At 52.6% G+C, this 20,223-nt stretch overlaps 1 protein-coding gene across 4 annotated transcripts in view; it reads left to right on the forward strand.

The window, feature by feature from the left end:
• Positions 1–20,223, forward strand: part of PAX5 (paired box 5) — a 192,614-nt gene that overhangs the window by 55,475 nt on the left and 116,916 nt on the right. For all 4 annotated transcript variants that reach the window (XM_059411301.1, XM_059411300.1, XM_059411302.1 and 1 more), the window contains one exon: positions 13,220–13,395. In XM_059411301.1, the coding sequence (XP_059267284.1) occupies positions 13,220–13,395 (176 nt within the window). The remainder of the gene's footprint in view (positions 1–13,219; positions 13,396–20,223) is intronic.

Consider the following 20,223-nt stretch of genomic DNA (forward strand, 5'->3'; position numbering starts at 1 on the left):
AGGGGTGAGCCAAACAGCTATCTGGGGAGGAATGTTCCGGAAAGAGAGAACAGCATATTCAGAGGCCTGAGGCAGGGGTGTGCTTGGCAAGGAGGCCTGCAGGGCTAGAGCAAAGTGGAGGAGAGCGGGAGGAGGGAAGGTCAGGAAGGCCCGATTGCAGGGCGGGGCACCCAGATTCATCCATTTAGTGGCTCCTGACTCAGTGGTAGGCACTGTGGCCTCTGTGGTAGACAGGGCCGGGCGGCCCCCTTGGACTGATCTGGGTACGCAGGTGCTGTACAGTGCACTGGGGATTTTGCTTGGTGTGAGAGGGGCCATGGGGTGGGGGGCAGCCCAGAACGTCTAACTGTTCCCTGCCAGCAGGGAGCCACTAACTCCAGCAGATTTTCCCTCCTGATAATCTCCTGAACCAGGCTCTGAACCTGGGTATTCATGCCCCTCATCCGCTCTTTCGTGCGCAGGAACCTTCCTCTGGCCCAAGGGGCCTCTGTCACATCTCCCCCTGGTGGGGTCTCCACACTGTGGCCAGATCAGACCCATGAGCCCCTCCACTGCACAACCCTTTTGTGTCTGGCATGGTCTGTAAGTGGTCAGGCAAGGGCCCGACTCTTTGGAAACCAGACTGGGGGATCTGGGGGGTGGGGATTGGCACTACTGGAAGGTGGACTACCATTTTGTGGTAAGGGAGGCAGCGTGCTGCAGGGGGAGGCCCAGAAGCCCTCTCCCCACCCTCAGTAAGCCCCTCATCTCAGCCCTCGCACCCAGAGGCGCCAACTTTGTTTATTGTTTCTCCCTCGTTCCCCGCGGGCAGAGGAAAAGTCTATTAGTGTGTTTGCAGACTCTGCCAGCTCTGAGCAGATGCAGGGCTGATTTACAAACTGTCATTGCCCTGGCCTCCTCTGGAGACCTGCATGCTGGGCTCAGCCTTGTAGCTCCAAGAGCCACCTCCCCCAGGCAGACAGCCGGGCAGAGCCCTCGTGCCCTGATTTCCCAAAGGATTTCCCAAAGCCCAGCCCCTTGGCTTGCAGCTGGGAAATTTAAATTAAATGCCACGAAGGAGCCATAACAGCACATCGGGCCAGGTTAACAGTGGAGAAGGAAGTTCTCTCTGTTGACAGGAGCTCATTGGCTTGACACGAATTAGAGAGGTGTCCAGACAAAGTGCAGGGGGTCCTGAACTGAGCACCTGGGGTCCAGGTTTGAGTTCTAGTTAGGCCACCGAGTGGGTAACTTTGGACAACAGTTTACTGGCCCCTGGGCCTCAGTTTCTAAGCTGTGCGCGAAGCTGCAGGAGAACTTAGAACCCCCCCTGAGCTCTAAAATTCTCTGAATCAAAATTTGAGGATGTTTTCTTCCTCCAAGAAGCAGAGGACAGTGTTGTGCCCTGCATGGCTTGGCAATTCTGGGAGTGCCCGGAGGTTGACAGAGGCACTTGGGAGCTGAGACACTAGGTCTCTTAGTGTCACCTGGCCTGATAACTCTGCTGGGTGACTCGGACAAACCCCCTCCCCTTCTCTGAGCCCATTTTCTCATCCATAAAATGGGAACGATGATCTCCTGTCCTACTCCTTAGGTCATTGTGAGAATCCGACAAACTGGGGAATGTGGAAGGTCGGAGTGAATACATGCTTGAGTGGCTGTTGTTATTACCATTTCTGGGTGTATTTTACCCTGTGTGGGCACATGCACGTGCCAATATAATACGAGAAGATGCTGCTGCTGTGTTCAGAGTCCAACCAGGTCCATCCAGCTATGTGGCAGGGAATGATGTGGCTCCTGTGTGGGGTCCGGACCCCTCGGAGGGGTTGTTCCGTGCCATCCTAAGTCTACCATTGATGCGCATGTGTCTGGGGGGAAAAACACACTACACATAGACACAAAAGCCCCTCGAGTTCTTTTCAACTGAGACAGGAGATGACACACATTGGCGGACAGAGGCTGATCTCTGTGTATCCAAGAGGAGTCGAGCCAGTCCGAGTATATCTAACAGGTCAAGCTCTGAAATGAAGAAGCAATAAGCCAGTGAAATGGTACTATCACCAAAACATGATTGATCAATTGAATTCTATCAGAGACAGTGGACAGTGAGATTAACTCAGGCCTGATAGGTTCAATGAGTTAAAGCATGATGTTCATTTCAGCTTCATTTCACCAGTCTTTGCTTGTGAAATTGGTCAATCAATAGAGGTTGAAGATCATATATATATATAAATATATCGGGGACCATCTTATGGGGAATATAATCTCACTAGTTGGCTCCTGGCTGGGGCTGCCTGCCTCGGGTAATGGAGACAGAACAGGGACTCTATCAGCCCCATCGAAATGGCCTGATATCTTCTCCAAATGAAAAGTATTTTTGGATCTCTGATGATTTATCTTTTTTTCCTCCCTCTCACTTTGATCTATGACAAAACCCATACCCATCTTGGAGAAATATAGTGATTTCTCCTGAAAACATTTGTGCAATGATCAGATAGATACACTTCAAAATATGAACCTTCTTTTTAGTTATATTGTCCTTGGGGAGAAAAGAAAGACAGTAATTTAAAAACCCAAATGGGGGTAATGCAAAGATATCAGGGTAAATATGATTTTTAAGCCCTTTTATTTATTTATTTCTGTGCAGTGGAGGATGGGGGACAGACTGCTGTGTGTGTGGAAGCCCAAAAAGGGGGTGCACCCATAAGGAGTCCTTCCAGGTGTAATTAAAATGAAGCCTTTAGCATTCTTTGATCTCATTTAAAAGCACAACCCATAGTAACAAATCACCCTTTTGCTCCCAGTAATATTTCATTTGCTTTGGAATATTTTCACTATGGTGGCTAATTTAATATCCCTCCTAATTAGCGTGGATATCTCTCTGTAAGGTAGAATAATTAGGTACTACTGTACAAGGTAATGGACTTGGGTAGTATGGATTGGAGAGAACAGACTTGTCCCATGGCAATGCACAAGGTATTCCTTCTTGTCTCTTCTTTGAGGTCATGTTGATTCAGTTAAGCACAAAGTATGCATCAGAATATACATTAGGCTCTAGATAACAGAGAACAGTGCTGAAAAGCTAGATAGAGAGGAAAGAGCCTTGTGTACTTTGCTGTCTTCCCCTTGGCCCAATTCTTGCATTCCAAACCTCCTGAATTATAGCCATTCTCCAAGCACCACATTTTCACATGCCCCTGGGCCTTTGCATATGCTGTTCCCTCTCATGAGAATGCACATCCTCTCCCTGCCTCTTTTTTTGGCTCACTCCTTCCCTCTCATTCTTAAGTCTTTTTTTTTTTTTTTTAAGATTTTATTTATTTATTTGATAGAGAGAGAACACAAGGCGGCAGAGAGGCAGGCAGAGAGAGGGGGAGGGAAGCAGGCTCCCTGCTGAGCCAAGAACAGGATGTGGGGCTCGATCCAGGACCCTGAGATCATGACCTGAGCTGAAGGAAGAGGCTTAACCCACTGAGCCACCCAGGCGCCCCTCATTCTTAAGTCTTGAGCTTCACTTCTTCCAGGTGGCTTTTTTGGATCACCCCTGCCCCCCAGCCTGAATTAAGTGGAGCGATTTAGTATAGGGTTAGGGGCAGATTCTGGGGTCAGACTGCTTGGGTCTGGATCCCAGCTCTTCAATCTCTTAGCTGTGTGACCATGGGCAAGTTACTTAAGCTCCCCAGGCCTCAGTTTCCTCATCTGTAAAACAGAAGGGGCAATAACAGACTTGACAATATGGGACTATGATGAGGATTAAAGCGAAACGGTGCTTAGAATAGTGCCTGGCACAGAGGAAGCTCTGTATACGGGTCAGCTACCATCACCTGGCTCCCAGGGCTGCCTCCACTTCTCAGGCTTCTCGCACTTATCTTACTGCATCGGAATGATTCACTTCTCTACATCCTCCACTCAAGGGCAGGTGTTAGAACTTAAACCCCTCTGTGATCCAGGTGCCAAGAGCCAGACAGCCAGCAGGAGTTTGGTGCATGTTGCTCAGGAATGAACGGATCCATGAGTCTCAGAGTGGGCATCGGGGGCCTCGTGTGTTCCCAGGCTCACCTCACTTTGGACCCGTCCTATGGCCTTGGACAAATCCCTTTGCCATCCCAGAGTGTGGGATCATCGGTCCCTCAGGGCCTTTCCCTCATTGACAGCCTCTGACTCATTGGGTGACACACGGCACAATCCAATTCACTCTGGTCGAACCTGAACTTATTTGGCAATTTTACAATTTCGCGTTTTTCCTTCTCCGAGAAGAAAGATTGAGTGAGACTAATGGCTGAATAATGGTAGTTCCAGTGGAATTTCCTGCACACGACTCTGATTTTTCTCAGCCCAGTTTAAGTTGGGATTTATACAATCACCCAGAACATTGATTTTGGTTCTGGGCTGCCACGGGACGGTTCCAGCCCTGCCACCCTGCGGCCCAGCATAGGGCCTGGCTTACGGTAGATGCTCTAGAAATGTTGGCTGGATCGTGCCTGTGTCTGGAATCTGCTCCCCTTTATCTTCACGCCTTGTCTCCTCTGCGTTTCTGGGATCTGGCCCCTCCTGCAGGGCCCGTTTCCTGTTGTTAGTCATCTCTGGGTCACCCTGAGCATCTAAACACCCCCATGCAAAGTAGAAGAATGAATGGCATTTTGCCATTATTGTTGGACTCTGAGCGGTTGAACAACTTACTGTGTCTTCCTTTAGGTGTATGTGAAGCTTAAAGCTCAGCTGAGCTCTGGTAGTTTATCATGCTCTCATTTAAAATTTAATGAATTGGGTGCCTGGGTGGCTCAGTGAGTTAAGCCGCTGCCTTCGGCTCAGGTCATGATCTTAGAGTCCTGCGATGGAGTCCCACATAGGGCTCTCTGCTCAGCAGGGGGCCTGCTTCCCTTCCTCTCTATCTGCCTGCTTCTCTGCCTACTTGTGATCTCTGTCTGTCAAATAAATAAATAATATCTTTTAAAAAAATTAAAAAGAAATTTTATGAACTGCCTCAGATCGTTTTTAGAAGTAGGTAAACATAAAGCCTTAGTTGTTTCACTCTTTCCTCCTCCGGGATCACTGATGTCCTAGAGGTCACTCCTGAAGGTTTTCTCCCAAGTTCTCTGAAGATGCCAGAGACTCTCCTGCTGCCGAGATCCCCTCTAAGCATTGAGTACCCCCCAAGTCCCCTGCAAAGCCTCAAGTCTTCCTAGGTCATGCATTCGGTCAACAAACACTGATTAGCTTCTCCTGTGCTCGAGGTGAGTCAGACATGCGCTCTGCCCTCAGAGAGCTCATACTGTTCGCGGGAAGGAAAGAAAGAACAATCCTAGAGACAGCGTATGTTTTTCAAGCCCTTGCTGTAGGGCAGGCCCTGCTGAACATTCCACAAGGAGTCTCCTCTCATTCTTTCCTGAACCCCGGGTCTCATGACTGTCCTATTTTACAGATGACAACATTGAGGATTCAAGAGGTAAAAGAAGTTTCTCAAATATCATAGGCTCGTGAGAGCCAGACTGGAGATTTGACCCTGGGCCTGCTGGCGTTCGGGTTCCCAGGCTTCCCTGGCATGTCCGCCGCATCCTCCCCAGGGCCTGGCTTTCCTCTAAGGCCTGTTAAGAGGCATGTGAGTATTTGCTGTGGCCTCGAACACGTTACTTCTTACCTTTGCCAGGTCCCTCAGCTGGAAAATGGGGACTGACCTGACGGGATGTGTTGTGAGGAGTAAAATCCAGGCCATAGTGGCGGCCAGTGCTGCTTGCTGAGGAGACCCAGAAGAAAGGGCCATTCGGGGGCGCCTGGGTGGCTCAGTGGTTTAAGCCGCTGCCTTCAGCTCAGGTCATGATCTCAGGATGCTGGGATCGAGTCCCGCATCGGGCTCTCTGCTCAGCGGGGAGCCTGCTTCCCTCTGTCTCTCTCTGTCTGCCTCTCCATCTACTTGTGATTTCTCTCTGTCAAATAAATAAATAAATAAATAAATAGAATCCTAAAAAAAAAAGGGCCATTCATTCAGCCTATTGCCCTAGAGGCAGGCTTCAGAGAGGAGGTGATTTCTTGGCTGAGCCTTGAAGGGCAGGGGTGAAGGCGAGCAGGCAGTGGGACGAGGAATGAGGAGTACGTAGCCTGCTGGGATGGCATTGTGGGGTGAAAGGTGGGTGACTGACGGCAGGGGCAGATCGTGGAGGCACGGAAGGCTGGGACTTCATCTTGAGGAAGCCTTGGAAGGGTTTTTGTGGTGAAAGTGGTGGTGACAGCAGCTAACGCAGGTTGGACACTAACTTCGTGCCAGCCACCGGGGCTAAGATGTTACGGAGATGATCTCATGAATCCTTACAAAAGCCCCAGGGATTGACTTACGGACCATCGTGCCAGTTTATAGATGAGGAAACGGAGGGTGTTAGTTTTAGTGGCTGATCTGAAGGCTGAAGGGGAGTGGAGAGAACATTGCAGGTACGAGGCCGAGGCACACATCCCTGCTGAGCGACCTCAGGGACTCAGCCTCTGGGGGTCTGATGCGCCGAGACCCGGCTGTGCCGCATCTTCGCTGGGGAGGCAGGCCTGGGAGCACGGTGGGTGTCAGAGAGCTGGGCTGAGAGGCAGCAGACTGGCTGGGTATCACTACCCTGGAGCCCTCCCTGCAGGCCAGGTCAGGAGCAGACCTCGGACCCTGAGGTAAGGGTCGGGGACATTGTAGAGCCCAAAGCAGTTAATGGAATCTGGGACTTGTCTCAAATTCAAAAAGATTAAGGGTAAATGTATCCTGGTGAAGAAGAGTAAGATTTCTTCCTCTCCAACTTCCTCCCAGAAGCCCCAGCAACCCCCCAGCTACCCACATATCTGTTCCTAAACCAAGTATTGGCAAAGAGAATGGGGTCCCCTGGGTAGGCTCTGGTAACTGTTCAGTGGTGGAATGGGAATTGTTGGGGGGGGGTGTGCCCTACAAAGGCTGTGCAGAACAACCAAAATGGGAAAATAAGTTAATGTTCATGTAATATTATTTAATAGACAAAATCTAGGTGGGTTTTGGAGGCAAGAATGGTTAGAAATGACTGATTCAGCCTCTGAAGTGGGTGATAGGGCCTCTGAGGCCCAGAGAGGGCTCACACAGCAAGTAAGTGCAGAGCTGGAGGTAGAACCCAGGTCTGCTGGCTCTCAACCCTTTTCCCATGGGGCCCTGCCACTGGCCTGCCCTGCAGGGGAGCAGCTGGGAGGATGGACGAGGTTCTGTGAGGGCTCTGGCTTTGACAGGGTTCTATAGACTGACCCAGTGGCTCCAGGCTCCCTTCCCGGGACTCTCGAGTGGGCCTTTGGCTAGGGTTTGGCCCCAAAGGGATTTGGGGCGATCACAGAAGGGATTATGGAGATTCCTGTTTGTTTTTATTTTATTTTTTCCCTCCCAGTGAGCATCTGCAGACATAAAGTACATGATGATTTTTAAAGAAACAAACCAGAGCCTTTCTAGAAAAATGCAAAACCCCTGAATCTGCTGTGCTCTGAAGAAAACGCAATGGGTTTATGATCTTTTAAGACACACAAGAGACAGCTTTCTCTTGACAGATGGGGATCTGAGGCTATTTTGCTTCCTCCCCCTTTGCGTGACCAGACCCGACTGTGTAAAGCTTTTAGCTTCAAAGCCGGGTTGTGAATAACATTGGTTTAACCTGAAATTTAAAGCCAGCATTTCTTTGCTCCCCGAGACGGGGCTTCCTGCCCCTTGCTCCCCTGAAGCTAGCTTCCAGAATGTTAATTCTACGAGCCATGGTTGACTAAGCCCAGCACTGGGTCTATTACATATTATTTGATTTGGAGTAGAGAAAAAGACTTAAAGATACCATGCCCCTTGTATACCTTTGTACTTTTGCCCATGTCTGTCCATATATTTAAGCATACCATTCACATTGTAAGTTCAGATTTTTCTCCGTGGAATAAAATGGGTCCGAGGGTTTCTGTAGCTTGTCTCCAAGACCACATTTTCCAATGAAGTCAGATGGCGTCTTTGCAACACAGATGAGAAATGCTACGGAAACTTCCACGGGAGGCTTGGAGGTCAGGGCTGGTTTCTGGGTATTCATTTTTGTAGCTGTCTTTGAGCATATAACTGGTTTGTTTGGTTTGCTGTGCACCCACTATGTGTGTACCCAGAGGCAGGTTGTCTGTGTCCCTGGCCCAAGAATTATGCCTCTTTTCGTCAGAGGATTTGTGCTGGTTGACATGTGCGCCTTTTCTGGTCTGATTATTTTTCAATTAACATTTGCCTCCTCCACCGAACTGAAGTCCACGAGGGCAGGGCCAGGCCAGCTCTTAACCATTGCTGAGGCCAGCATTAGTGTGACACCTGCTCACTAAGGTTGCTTAAGAGAAGAATGAATGGGGACACTTGGGTGACTCAGTCGGTTAAGCATCTGAGCGACCTGCTCAAGTCATGATCCCAGGGTCCTGGGATGGTGCCATTCGTCAGGCTCCCTGCTGAGCGGGGATCCTGCTTCTCCCTCTCCTCCGTTCTCATGCTCTCTCACTCTCTCTCTCTCTCAAATAAATAAATAAAATCTTTTAAAAAAGAGAGAGAAGAATGAATGATTGAATGAATGAAATCAGTTGGAGGGATGCTGGTATTTGCAGACCAGACCTGTGAAAAAAAGATGGTTGTTCATTTATTCCACAGATATTTCTCGTGGAGGAGACAGAGATGAATTAACCGTGGCTTCCCTTTGAGGTAGCGAATAGTGCAGTGTCAGAAGGCCCAGTGGGCTTGACTCCTAAGAAAAGGGAGAAAATGGCCAGAGCCCAAAGAGCAGGGGAGGAAGCAGCTGGAGCAGAAAGGAGGGCATCCCGGAGGAGGAGGCACGCGTGCTTACCGGCTGTGTCCGTCCTGGCAACAGGGTGCATGTCCATGGGGAATGGCTCCCCTTCCTAAGCGGCACGGTGGATGCTCTGTGGGTGACAGCCCTACTCCACGCATCACATTCAGATGTCCACAGGGGCAAACTTCACCTTGCCAGCCCCAAGTCTCGCCAAAGGATGATCCTTGGGCCCAGTGCTTCGAGAGCACAGGCTCATCTAAAGGAACTGGCAGTTCAGGTACCGGGACTGAGGGATATGGACAGTGATTGTTCCTCAGCCCCTCCCGTGGCCCCTCTCTGCGCCCCCAGCAGGACTCAGATCCTCCCCATGGCCTCCTGTGGGCTCCGGGGCTGTCTGGCCATCCCCCACCTTCCTCTCCACAGTCTCCTGGGGTCTCTTCCCCTCACTGTCCTGTGCCTTTCATCTCCCTCTCATGTCTAAGCCTTTGTAGGTGGCCTCCTCTGCCTGGCGTACCCTTTCCACCCCTACCCTCTTTGCCCGGCTGAGCCCTGTCCTCTACTCTCAGTTCAAGCATGATTTTCCTGTGGAAGACTTCTCTCACCCCCCCCCACCCCCTGTGCGGTCACACCTCTCCCTCATTCTCCAAACTCCTGTGCACATGATTCTAGAACACTCTTTCTACTTGGCAGTAATCACAGTTTGTAGCCACATGTCCGTGTGAGTATTGACAAAAGTGAGCTGCCCTTTCTGGTTTGGGAAGAGGGACCTGTCTGAGGCATCCCTGTATCCTCTGTTGTTTTTTTCTAAACACCACCTGGTACAGAGTAAACACTTCGTCCATGTTTGTCCAATGAGTGATTATATGGGTAGATGTGTCTCCGCCTCCTCAGGAAATGACCGACATCAGGCGTCTGTGCAGAGTGACAAGGTAGACCTACCGTACCTCCCTCCCAGTGGAGAAAGCAAGTGGGGGTGCTGGAGGGGCCAGGGCAGTGGGAGGAATTGTAGGTCAGGGGCACAGACCGGAGAGGTGGCTCTTTCCAGCTCGCGGTCCTCTGCTAGGAGTGTCTGGGCCTTCTCCCAGACTTGGCCCGTGGCTGCTGTGGTTGATTTTCAGAAAACCAGAGCAGAATGCAGCAAGGCTTCTTCCCAAAAGATGGCTCAGGTCCCCACAGAACTGCCTGTGCCTGGAGTACGGGAACCTGTCCTCAGCGAGCTAGGCTTCCATGGACCCCCCAGTGCAGACACTTGAGTTGGCCATGTGCCCTGAGCCTTTACTTAGTGACCAGATGGTGACCTTGCCCACAGGAGCCCTCAGCAGAGGCACCCTCAGCTTCCTCAGTGGAGGTGAAGGTCTGCCCTTCCAGAACTCTGAGCTGTGCAAAGAGCCTGGCCTATGAATCCCACAGGAGAGGGATCGAGCCTGAGGACATCTGTGGGAGGATGGCCGGGCCAATGTGTCTGATGGAGCAGCCTGAGTGGGAGGGAAGGGGTGGGGAGTGCCCAGCTGGGGGCACAGTGAGATCTTGATGGGAGTCACCGGGGACTGGCCGACAGGAAAGAGCCTTCATTAGGAGTTTGGGGCCTGGCTGGCAGGATGGGGCTGGGGAGTCTAAGTGAAGTTGGTGGACAGAAAGAAGTCTTTTAAGAGTGGGTGTCATCTCTGACAGGGAACCACTTGTTGGGAGTACTGGGGACTGAGGGCAAGGTCATACTTCAGTAGGAGTGACTGGAGCCAGGATGACAGGCCAGGGCATTAGCTGAGGAGAAGAAAGATGAGTGTCCTCCCCTGTGTGTGTGTGTGTGTGTGTGTGTGTGTGTGTGTGTATCTTTGATAATAGGGTCATTGGGCAGATGCCAGCCAATGGGAGAGCACGGGCAGGGTTCTGAGCTCCTATATTCTACTAGTCTTCGATGCCCTTGTAGGAATGGTCCCCATGGGGATAAGCCATCTTGGAAAAAGGGACTCTGAGGATGATGTCCTCAGAGGAGGACATCATGGGCAGGAATAGGGACCAGTCTCGTGGAAGACTTGTGTTGCATGTAGCCAGAGGAGGGACCCAGACTCTAGGCTGGGGACATCAGCCAGAGAGACCAGCTTCCCTCGGGGCCCACGTGTTGGGGTATCTGGTCACTGAGGCTATAGCTTAGCCTATCCTATCCTCTTGGGTCAAAGTGCAGGTGCGATCTGTTTCCTCAGGGAGATTTATGAGCTGCTTCTGAAGGCCCTTCCTGTAGAGACACTGGGGTGCCCTGAGCCACCAGCCTCCATGGAGGACTCTGGAAGGCCATTATTCCTGGGAACACCCGCAGCTGGTGTCTTTGATCCAATGTCAGACCCTGCCTTGCGTCTGCCTCCAGATAGGAGAGTTGGGGAAACAGCCGCTTGGGGTAGCACCTCAGTGACACAGCACCCTACTGCTTCACGCTCCTCGGTTTGGTCTCCTTCCTCACACTACGTGATGGATGAGGAGTAGGGCAGCCTGTGCTGACAGGGTGGGACCAGGGGGAGAATCAGTCAAGGCCTGCGTGAGGGCACCTGCCAGCGAGAGGTCGGATGCCTGCTGTCTCCCCCAGGCGCTTCCAAAGGCGAAGACAGAGGTCTGGGTTCCAACAGTGTCTGTGGTCAGCCCTGCATGAGCAGCTGGGTCCTAGAGGGCCCCGGGGCATGAAGGCCTGTGAGGCCATCTCCTTGCTGTCTTTTGCCTTCCTTGCTGTCTTTCATTTTGAACGCTTCAAGCGCAAGGCTCACCAAAAATATTTCATCCCATTTCCTTCCTTCCTCCCTCTTTTCCTTCCTTCTTTCCTTTTTTGATTTCATTTATTTATTTATTTGAGAAGGGGAGAGAAAGAAAGAGAAAGCGAGCCCATACCAGCCAGGGGAGGGAGAAGCAGACTCCCTGCTGAACAGGGAGCCCAATCCCAGGACTGGGATCATGACCTGGGCCAAAGGCAGACGCTTAACCCACTGAGCCACCCAGGTGCCCCCCACCAACGTATTTTCTTTTTTATTGGTAACTCATAGAATTTTCTTTGAAATGCAAGCATCACCCCCAGAGGCTGTAACTCTGTGAAGAGCTAACAATACAGAACACACAGAGAATTTAATGCCGTACTTTCTTGGTAATTCACGTTTTTGAGCAGGCAGTAGTACATTGAGAGTTCTGCAGTAAGACAAAACACAACAAGAAGGGTGCTCTGAGGGAGGGCCCTTCATCTCCTGCCTCCAGGAAAGGAAGGACGAGCGCTCTCGATGTTTCTCATGGTGCTTTCCAGAGCTCCTTTGGCGATATATATACAAAAGGCACATAAAGTCTTATTCTCTTCCTTTTTCTCACACAGAAGCTTATACGTTATACATGCTCTGCTGTAGCTGGTTTATTTTTCATACGACGGTGTATCCTGAAGATCTTCCCATATCGGCTCACAGCGGGAGCCCTCGCTCCTTCACGCGGCTGCCCCGCACGCCGCTGTGTGAGCACGCCGTGACTTATGCAGCCAGCCCCTACAAATAAATTCTTGCGTTGTTTCCAGTCTTTTGCTACTAGAACCTTGTATATAGATCACCTCCCTTATGTGCGAGTCCAGTGGTAAGATACATTTTCAGAGGTACAGCTGCTTTATCAAAGGAAATGTGCATTTGTGGTTTTGATAGGTTTTGTCAAATTGTCTTTCGTGGGTGTGTGTCCAAAGGGGTCCCACCAGAGTTGTGTGAAGGCTGTTTCCCTACAGCTGTCCCGGTACAGTGCTTTACCGACTGGTCACGTGGTATGGTGGCAAGCGTCTTGGGTGAGAGCCTTGGCTCTGGGATGAAACTGGTACCTTCAAGGGGTGGGGAGCCTCAGTGCAGAAGAGGCAGTGACCCCTGGTGGTTAAGACTTCCACTCCAGGGGCGCTTTGGCGGCTCAGTTCAACATCCAACTCTTGATTTGGGCTCAAGTCATGATCTCACGGTCTTGGGATCAAGCCTTGAGTCGGGCTCTGTGCTGAGCGGGAGTCTGCTTCTCCTTCTCTCTTTGCGTCTCCTCCCTACCCCCCTGGCCACACGCACTCTTTCCGCACACACGCGTGCTCTCTCTCAAATAAATAAATCTTTAAAAAAAGACTCCCAGCCAACCTGAGCTCTAGTCCTCAGACAAATTACTTGATCTCTCAGGTCTCAATTTTCTCATCTGCAAAATGGGGGACATGTTATCTACCATGGGATCACTGTGAGTTTCAGATGGGATGATGCATGGAAAAAGGGCGTGGCATGGTGCCTGGCACGTGGCTCTGCCCTGGCCGGCACAGTGCCCTTGGCTGAGGAGCCCCTTGGCTGAGTCCCTGTCTGTTTTGTCTCCTATCAGGAGGAACTGGGCGCGGGCGTTTCTCAGGCCCTCCTGCCCCAAATCTCACTGTCGGACATGCCTTTCTTCAGCAACTCATGTAACCTGCACTCCCCCTTCATGTCTCCTGCTCATCCAAGGTATTCAGGAATCTCCAGTGCCCAACGGTCACTCGCTGCCGGGCAGAGATTTCCTCCGGAAGCAGATGCGGGGAGACCTGTTTACGCAGCAGCAGCTGGAGGTGCTGGACCGCGTGTTTGAGAGGCAGCACTACTCGGACATCTTCACCACCACGGAGCCCATCAAGCCCGAACAGGTACGCCCCACTGCTCACTGCCCACTAGACCTCCAGCTCGACGCAGGCTCGGCTTGCCCTCCCCCAGGCCTTTGGGGGGGCATGCATGACAATGCCGTGCTCTACTCTGAGGCGGGCTTCTTGTTGTTCTCAGACAAACTTGTATAGTTGCGGCCTCCCACGGGGTCAGGAGGACTCATCTGGGGTTCTGGCAGCTTCTTGCCTCAGTGCCTCAGTCTCCCCAGCCAGCCTGGGGGGGCGGGGGTGGGGACGGTGGCATGCCTGGTGGGGCTATTCTGCCCTGTTGCCGAATGGTGTCCTTTCCCCAGGCACAGGGGCCGTGTCGTGATCTTTGGGGCCACTCGAGGTGGTCTTGGGTCCTTATCCTGTCAGTCAGGGTGAAGATGGAAATATGGCCACAAGCCACGTTATGGTGGTGCTAGGGTGTGGCCCGCTGTCAGCCCCCAAGCAGGTTATCCTGCTATGCTTTTAGAGATTGAATCCCAGAGCCTGGAAGTGAAGAAGTGTCTCACTGGACACACTCCCAACTCGGTCATTTGCAAGAGAGGGAGGGATGTAGGAGAATGACCCCTTGCTAGCCCTGGACAGACGCTCAGTCACTGCCTTGGCTACAGGACCAGAAAGACTCTGCCCAGTGAGAGGCTTCTGGGGCCTAGATAAGGTGTGTAAGGTACCAGATTCAGCTCAGGAGGCTATTTCCTGATGCCCGGTCTGGGCTGGTTACCTGGCAGGCCCCGGCAGCTCAGATGTGGTTCCTGCCCACAGAGAGCTCCCATGTGGTGTGCACGTCAGGTAGACCCCGCTGGTACAGAAGGTGAAGATGGGCCTCACTGGGCTTTCTCTACGTGCTTATTAGATGGCATTTCTGAAGTTTTCCCCCAGAGCCATTCAAAGACACATAGGCTGCCTGCACAGTTTCCTGTGGAAAGGAGAGAGGCCAGAGGGGATGTTGAGGAGTGAGCGGTGAGCAAAGCCTCAAGGCCACCATCCTGTGACAGTCTGGCTGTCTGAGAAGCTCCTATGAGGGCTTTCACAGCCCATGTAGCCACTTTGTTTCCAGGTGGGGAAACTGAGGCCAAGAGAGGGAGAGGGACTTGCCTGAGGCCAGAGCAAGTCATGTATTCACTTAACTAATGTTGAGGAGTATCTCCCGTGTGCAAGCCTGGAGCCAGGCACTAGGTACTTCAGTGAACAAGGCAGGCTTGGACCTGCCCCAGGGAGCCTACAGGTATGTGGAAGAACCACAATCAGTAAGAAGAACCCAAAAGTCATGGACTACAGATGTTCTAGGTGCTGAGGTGGGGACATTATCTGAGGTTCTCTGAAAGAATAAAGTAGAGTCTGAGCCAGGCTGGAGGCCACAGTGACCTCCTGGGGGAAATACTGAGCCCTGAGGCCTAGGGCCGAACCAGGAGAAGGGACATAGGGGTGAGGCGAGTGCGCCTGAGAAGAGGGAAGAGCAAGTGCAAGGCCTTCAGGTGACAGGGGGCATGGCAAGAGTGAGAAGTGGAAGAAGAGCCAAGAGAGCCCATGTGGCTCAGCTTTAGGGCACAGGGGCATGGGGAGAAGGGACAGTGATGTTGGGGAGATGGGCCAGGCCTTGTAGACTGTGGTTAAGTCTCCTCTGGGAACCTTGGTCTTTCTCCTACACGTTGTTCTGGCTGGAGCTGATCCCACATGCTCCAGATCTTGGGCTTTCCGTCACAGACAGCCCTTCTGAGGGATGGCCAAATGCACCTTCCATCTGATACAGGAGGAGGAAGAAAAGGAGACTTCCTTGGATGAGGCCTAGCTTTCCTCCAGAGTTGGGGAGAAAATTTGTCTTCTAACCACTGATAAGGTCATGTGATTTTAGAGACAGCGGGGACTGGAGAACAATCTTTCAGCCCCCTCAGCCCTTAGAGGCCCTGAGAAGGGACAGGGTTTGTCTGAGGCTGCCCAGCAAGTGAGAGAGGAAGAGTGAGGGCTCAGACCTCCACACTCAGCCTGGCCTCTACCGCGTGAAGACTTCGGTGCTCGTGTTAAGCTCCTGTTAACTTAAAGCAGACATTCAGTATTAGAGACTGGGTTTCCCTCGGTGTTCCAGGTGATTCTCATGGATGCTCAGACTCAGACATGCCTCATATTTTATTTAACTTGGAATACCCGGGAAATCTGGGCAGAGACTACAGGGCTTCATAACTGGGAGGAGTCCAGAAGCCACCCATGGACTTACCCACTTGCTCAGACATTCATATGCTCATTTATCCAACATATTTCTTGCAAGCTGCAATGAGGCTGGCACAGTGCCAGGCACCCAAGCGGTGCAGGGATGAGTCAGGCATCAGCTCTGTCTGTCCACAGCTCCCAGGGGCGATATGATATGGATTTAGAACCTGCAAAGCAAGGGAGAAGGTTCTGTGGGCCCTGATGAGTGGGGAGGTTGCCTCAGTTGGTAGCATGGGGCCTTGGTAGCATGGAGATGTTGCAGAGGGGACAGGTCTACTAGACTCCCTGCAGAGATAGGGCCTGGCGGGGAGGAGACCTGCATTACGGATGCTTCAAGGGCCCCGTTCCTAGCAGCCTCGCTGTGTGGTGTCCTTCAGCATGGCGCGGACGCGACCGCGGGCCTGTGTCTGTGTGGGCTCCGAGGCGGGGCCTTCAGGCGAGCGTGTGGCGGAGTAATGACTGACTCAATGTTTTCTGGTTAATCAGCTTCACCTCCCCGTAATGTGCAGTAATGAGGAGAGATGGAAGGTGAGGCCGCGGGGCTGCCGGGCACACACACAGGCACTGGACTATGAATGACATCCTCGCTCCCGCTTCCCAGTCACCGGACCAATGACAGCCAAAGCAAGGGGCCACAGCCTGGGAAGGGGTGTCTGTCAAGGGTACGAGCTCCTTGAGCCCCCTCATGCCCACTCTCTGCCTGGCCTGGTGGTGACACCCAGAAGAGGGCCTGGAGCTCTGGTGGCCAAGGTGGGGGGGGGTGTCTCTTCCCTATGTGAGGAGTCCTAGGTCTCCACAGTCTAGTGGCCTTGGTGGGGGCTCGCTGTCCATTTCACTGAGCAGCCTGTGGGGAAGAAGGAGCTTTTCCTGGCCTTGGGGTTGAGGGAGTTTGACTTGAGTCCAGCTGAGTCCCGGCTCTGTCCTGTTGGGAGGGATGCTTTTTCCCTGGAAGTTTCCATACCTGCGGGGGTAGTGATGGAGATTTTGCACAGCAGCAGCTGGACAACAGTGGTCTTCCTCACCTGCGTGTGGTATGGTACAGGTCGCAAAGGGCCTTCATGTCCACTCTCTCTTCCTTCGACTCGTGATTTAAATGCCCACTAAACAGTGTGGGTAAGATTGGTAGAGCCCCGTTTTACAGACTGAACATTTTCCCCCCCAAACTGTTCAACCTGTGGTCAGCCCAGGGAGCTTCCAGGACTTGCAGAGGCCACAGAGCTAGAATTTGATTTCAGGGTCTTCTGTCCTCATCTTGGGCTAGATGGTTGCATGGCCCCCTTTCAGGAGAAAGATTCTGGGAGCATTTTCTAACTGGCTGGTTCTCAGAACTGGCCTTTTGCAGCCAGAGTCTGTCTGTTATTCCAGACTCCTCAGAGTTTCACCATGGGCTTAGGTGGTCAAATCCCCCTCAATGACCCAGCCCACCCACTCATGGGAAGAACATTCCTCCTCCAGGACAGGTGGGGGTCCTGCCAGTCACGCCCACACCTACCCAGCCGCTCTTTCTACCGAGATCTGCCCTGGGCGGGTCGGCCTGGCTTCTTGCTTTTATATGGGCACTGAGTAAACCCTTGGCCCTGGGTGTCCTGCGTACACACTTCCAGGGCAATCAAACACTTCCTTCTCGATGTGGTTATTGAAGAAGCAATTCTGTTTTCCCCACTTGTGGAGGGAGTAAACATCAACCTGAAGAGGGAAAAAAAAAAAAAAAAGGAAAGAAACAAGTGCTGGTGGCGTGTGTGTTCAGAACAGCGGAGTCTGTTTCAGTAAAACTCGCGGTGACGCTGTCGCGGTCGCGCTGCTGGTGGGAGCCGCTCCCTCTCCGGCCTCGGCAGGAAGGCTAAGGCGAGCACAGGCTAAGGCAAGCACAGGCTGCCGTATTTACTCTCGGCAGACTATTAACCAACACCAGGCTATTAATCTGGCTTTTGAGCCTTCACTAAAGCCCATAAAAGCTCACAGTTGTCAAATGGAGTTCATTTTAATTTCCTTTCAATCACAGTAAATTATTCAGGTGATAAATCAGCTGGAGCAGCCTCCTGGCTGTAATAGAAACCCTAATTCCTGGCTAATTATCCAGCCCATTGCTGCCAACAGATCAATACGGGCGCAAAATGGAACCGGCCCAGGGCCCTCCCTCCCATCGGGCCAGAGACAGAAAGACAGCTGGGGAAGGGGACGTGCTGCTGACCTCCCGGGAAGTTCAAAGGTCATGGGGGTTAAACTGGGAGAAGGCTTGGTCCTCGTCTAAAAGAGAAAGCCACCAGAAATGCCTCCCGCTTGCTTGTGCTGCTTTGCCCTCTGAATGGTGGCATCTCTCCAGGCTGGTGGGCCTGGGCTGAGCACAGCATGTTCCTGTGGGTGTCCTACTCCTGGAAAGGGGCTGGTTTGTGGTTTTGAGCATAACTGAGCTTGGTCATCAGGGATGGTCTGAACTCCTACTTGAGTCAGGAAAAGGGCTGGGATCGTGGGGAGAAAGATGAATTGTGGGGCATGCTTCCTTGCTTCAGGGAGCTCTTTTTCCTGGGTAGTGGGTCTGGGCCCAGCAGAAGGAGGTGGGGCAGGAAAAGGAGAGAGCGAGGAGGTGAGTGTGAAGTAGGCTGAGGAAGGGGGAAGGCTTCCTGGAAGAGGTGCCCTTTGTGCTGTATCTTGTGGGATGGGCAGACTCCAGATCCGTGGATATGGTGGAGCTGGCTGGAGCGGCATTCTGGGTGGAAGGAACAATGTGGGCAAAGGTACAGCAGGGAACTGGGAGATGGTCTGGGAGGTTGAGATGTAGGAGGAGTGAAAGGCAGTCAGGGACAGTGGGGCTGGAGAAGCAGGAGGCGAGCAGACCCCAGAGGAACGTGGAGGTGAGGAAGTCTGACTTCCCCTTTGGGGGGTGTGTCCTGAAAAGCTCCGCGTCTGTGGTCTGGACTGTTGTGCTTACCTGGAAGCTTCCTTCATGGGGCCTCCTGCCTGTTGCCCTGTCCCTGTCCCTCCAGTTGCAGCTCTCTTCCTAAAGCCCACCCTCACTTACGGTTTCCCCCACCTGAGACCTCAGCCCCAGCCCTCCATCCCCGTCACGGCCCTTCACCACTGTCCCACGCCCCCCTGCCGGCCCCCTGGATGCTCTGGCTATGGCCAGGCCTGACCACTCATGGCCCCCGTGGCCTGGGCCTCTCCTCCGTGTGAGGGGGCCGCGGACCGCGGGCCGGTGTGTGCGTGTGGCTGAGCGCGTGAACAGTGGGGATGGCTGCAGCCTGCAGGGTGGCGGCTACCGCGGTTCCGTGACTGTCTTACGGTGGTTGGTCTCGCTCCAAGCTCCTGCTCACTGTTTCCCTTCAGTCTGTTTTTACATCTACCCGAGCCAGGCCCACCAGGAGTCCTGCCTGCCCCGGGAGGCCTTCACTGACCCACTTCAGTCCGCACGGACTTGCTTCGTGTGTGAGTCCATGAAAGCCTCGGGTTCTAGTCATTACCATGGTGATTGTTGGAGCGACAGTGCCTTCGCGGCCTGCCATGTGCCTGGATCTGTTCTGAGGAGCATCCTCTTGGCCCATTGCATTACAAAGCCCCCGCCACGTTCCTATGCCTACCGCGCAGGCGGGGTGGCTGGGGCTGAGGGAGGTTAGCAGGGACCCCGCCACAGGTATGGGCCAAAGTCGGACATCAGGGTCCGGGCTTGTGGCCACTGTGGCTGTCCCAGGTGCAGCTTAGTCAGGCAGCCCCACTGATTCATACAGGTGAGCGGTTTCCTGGGAACACACCTGGGGCTTCCGTGTACTCATCCTGGGAGGCGAGCATGAGTTAGAAAGCGGAGGGACTGCCAAAGGAACCAGTGGAAGGATGAGCAGAAGTCCGAGGGCAGTGACTCTGCTGTTCTACTGTGACCTGCTTCTGTTTCTGCTCCGCTTACCTCGGTCCTCCCTTTGCGAGGCTGTGCTCTGGGCCACGCTCTTCCTTTGCAGATGATGTAGGGAGTGTTTAGGAGAGACAATTGGAAATTCTTTTCTAGGAGGGATGACTAAGAGATTAGGGCTATTTGGTCTGAAGAAGGGAAGACTTGGGAATGTGAGCAGGGAAAGGGGCAGGCTGGGAGAACTTTCTGACAGCTCAAGCTTTCCAACCAGTGGAGTGGGCCTCCTTGTGAAGTAGCAAGCTTCCTGTCGCCAGAGGCATGTAAGTAGACGCTATCCTTATTCATATATGCTGTGTTAGAAGTTTATGAATCCACTGATGACTTGAGGAGCTAAATGTCAAGGGTCTTCCAACCTGAAAGAATGATTCTAAGTTAAGAAGAGCAAGAGAGGAGGCGCCTGGGTGGCTCAGTGGGTTAAAGCCTCTGCCTTCGGCTTAGGTCATGATCCCAGGGATCGAGCCCCATGTCGAACTCTGCTTGGCAGGGAGCCTGCCTCTCCCACCCTCTGTGCCTGACTCTCTGCCTACTTGTGATTTCTGTCTGTCAAATAAATAAATAAAATCTAATTAAAAAACAACAACAACAACAAAAAACAACAAGAGGGGTCCGGTGGGAGGAGGGGAAGGAATAGGGGAGCCAACAAAAGGAGACCCTTAATATTGCAGTGTGGAAGGGACACTCCAGAGAAATTGCCCCCCACCCAGGGACTCTCACTAGGG

Source organism: Mustela nigripes, chromosome 9 (assembly GCF_022355385.1).
Source record: "Mustela nigripes isolate SB6536 chromosome 9, MUSNIG.SB6536, whole genome shotgun sequence".
Lineage (NCBI taxonomy): Eukaryota > Metazoa > Chordata > Mammalia > Carnivora > Mustelidae > Mustela > Mustela nigripes.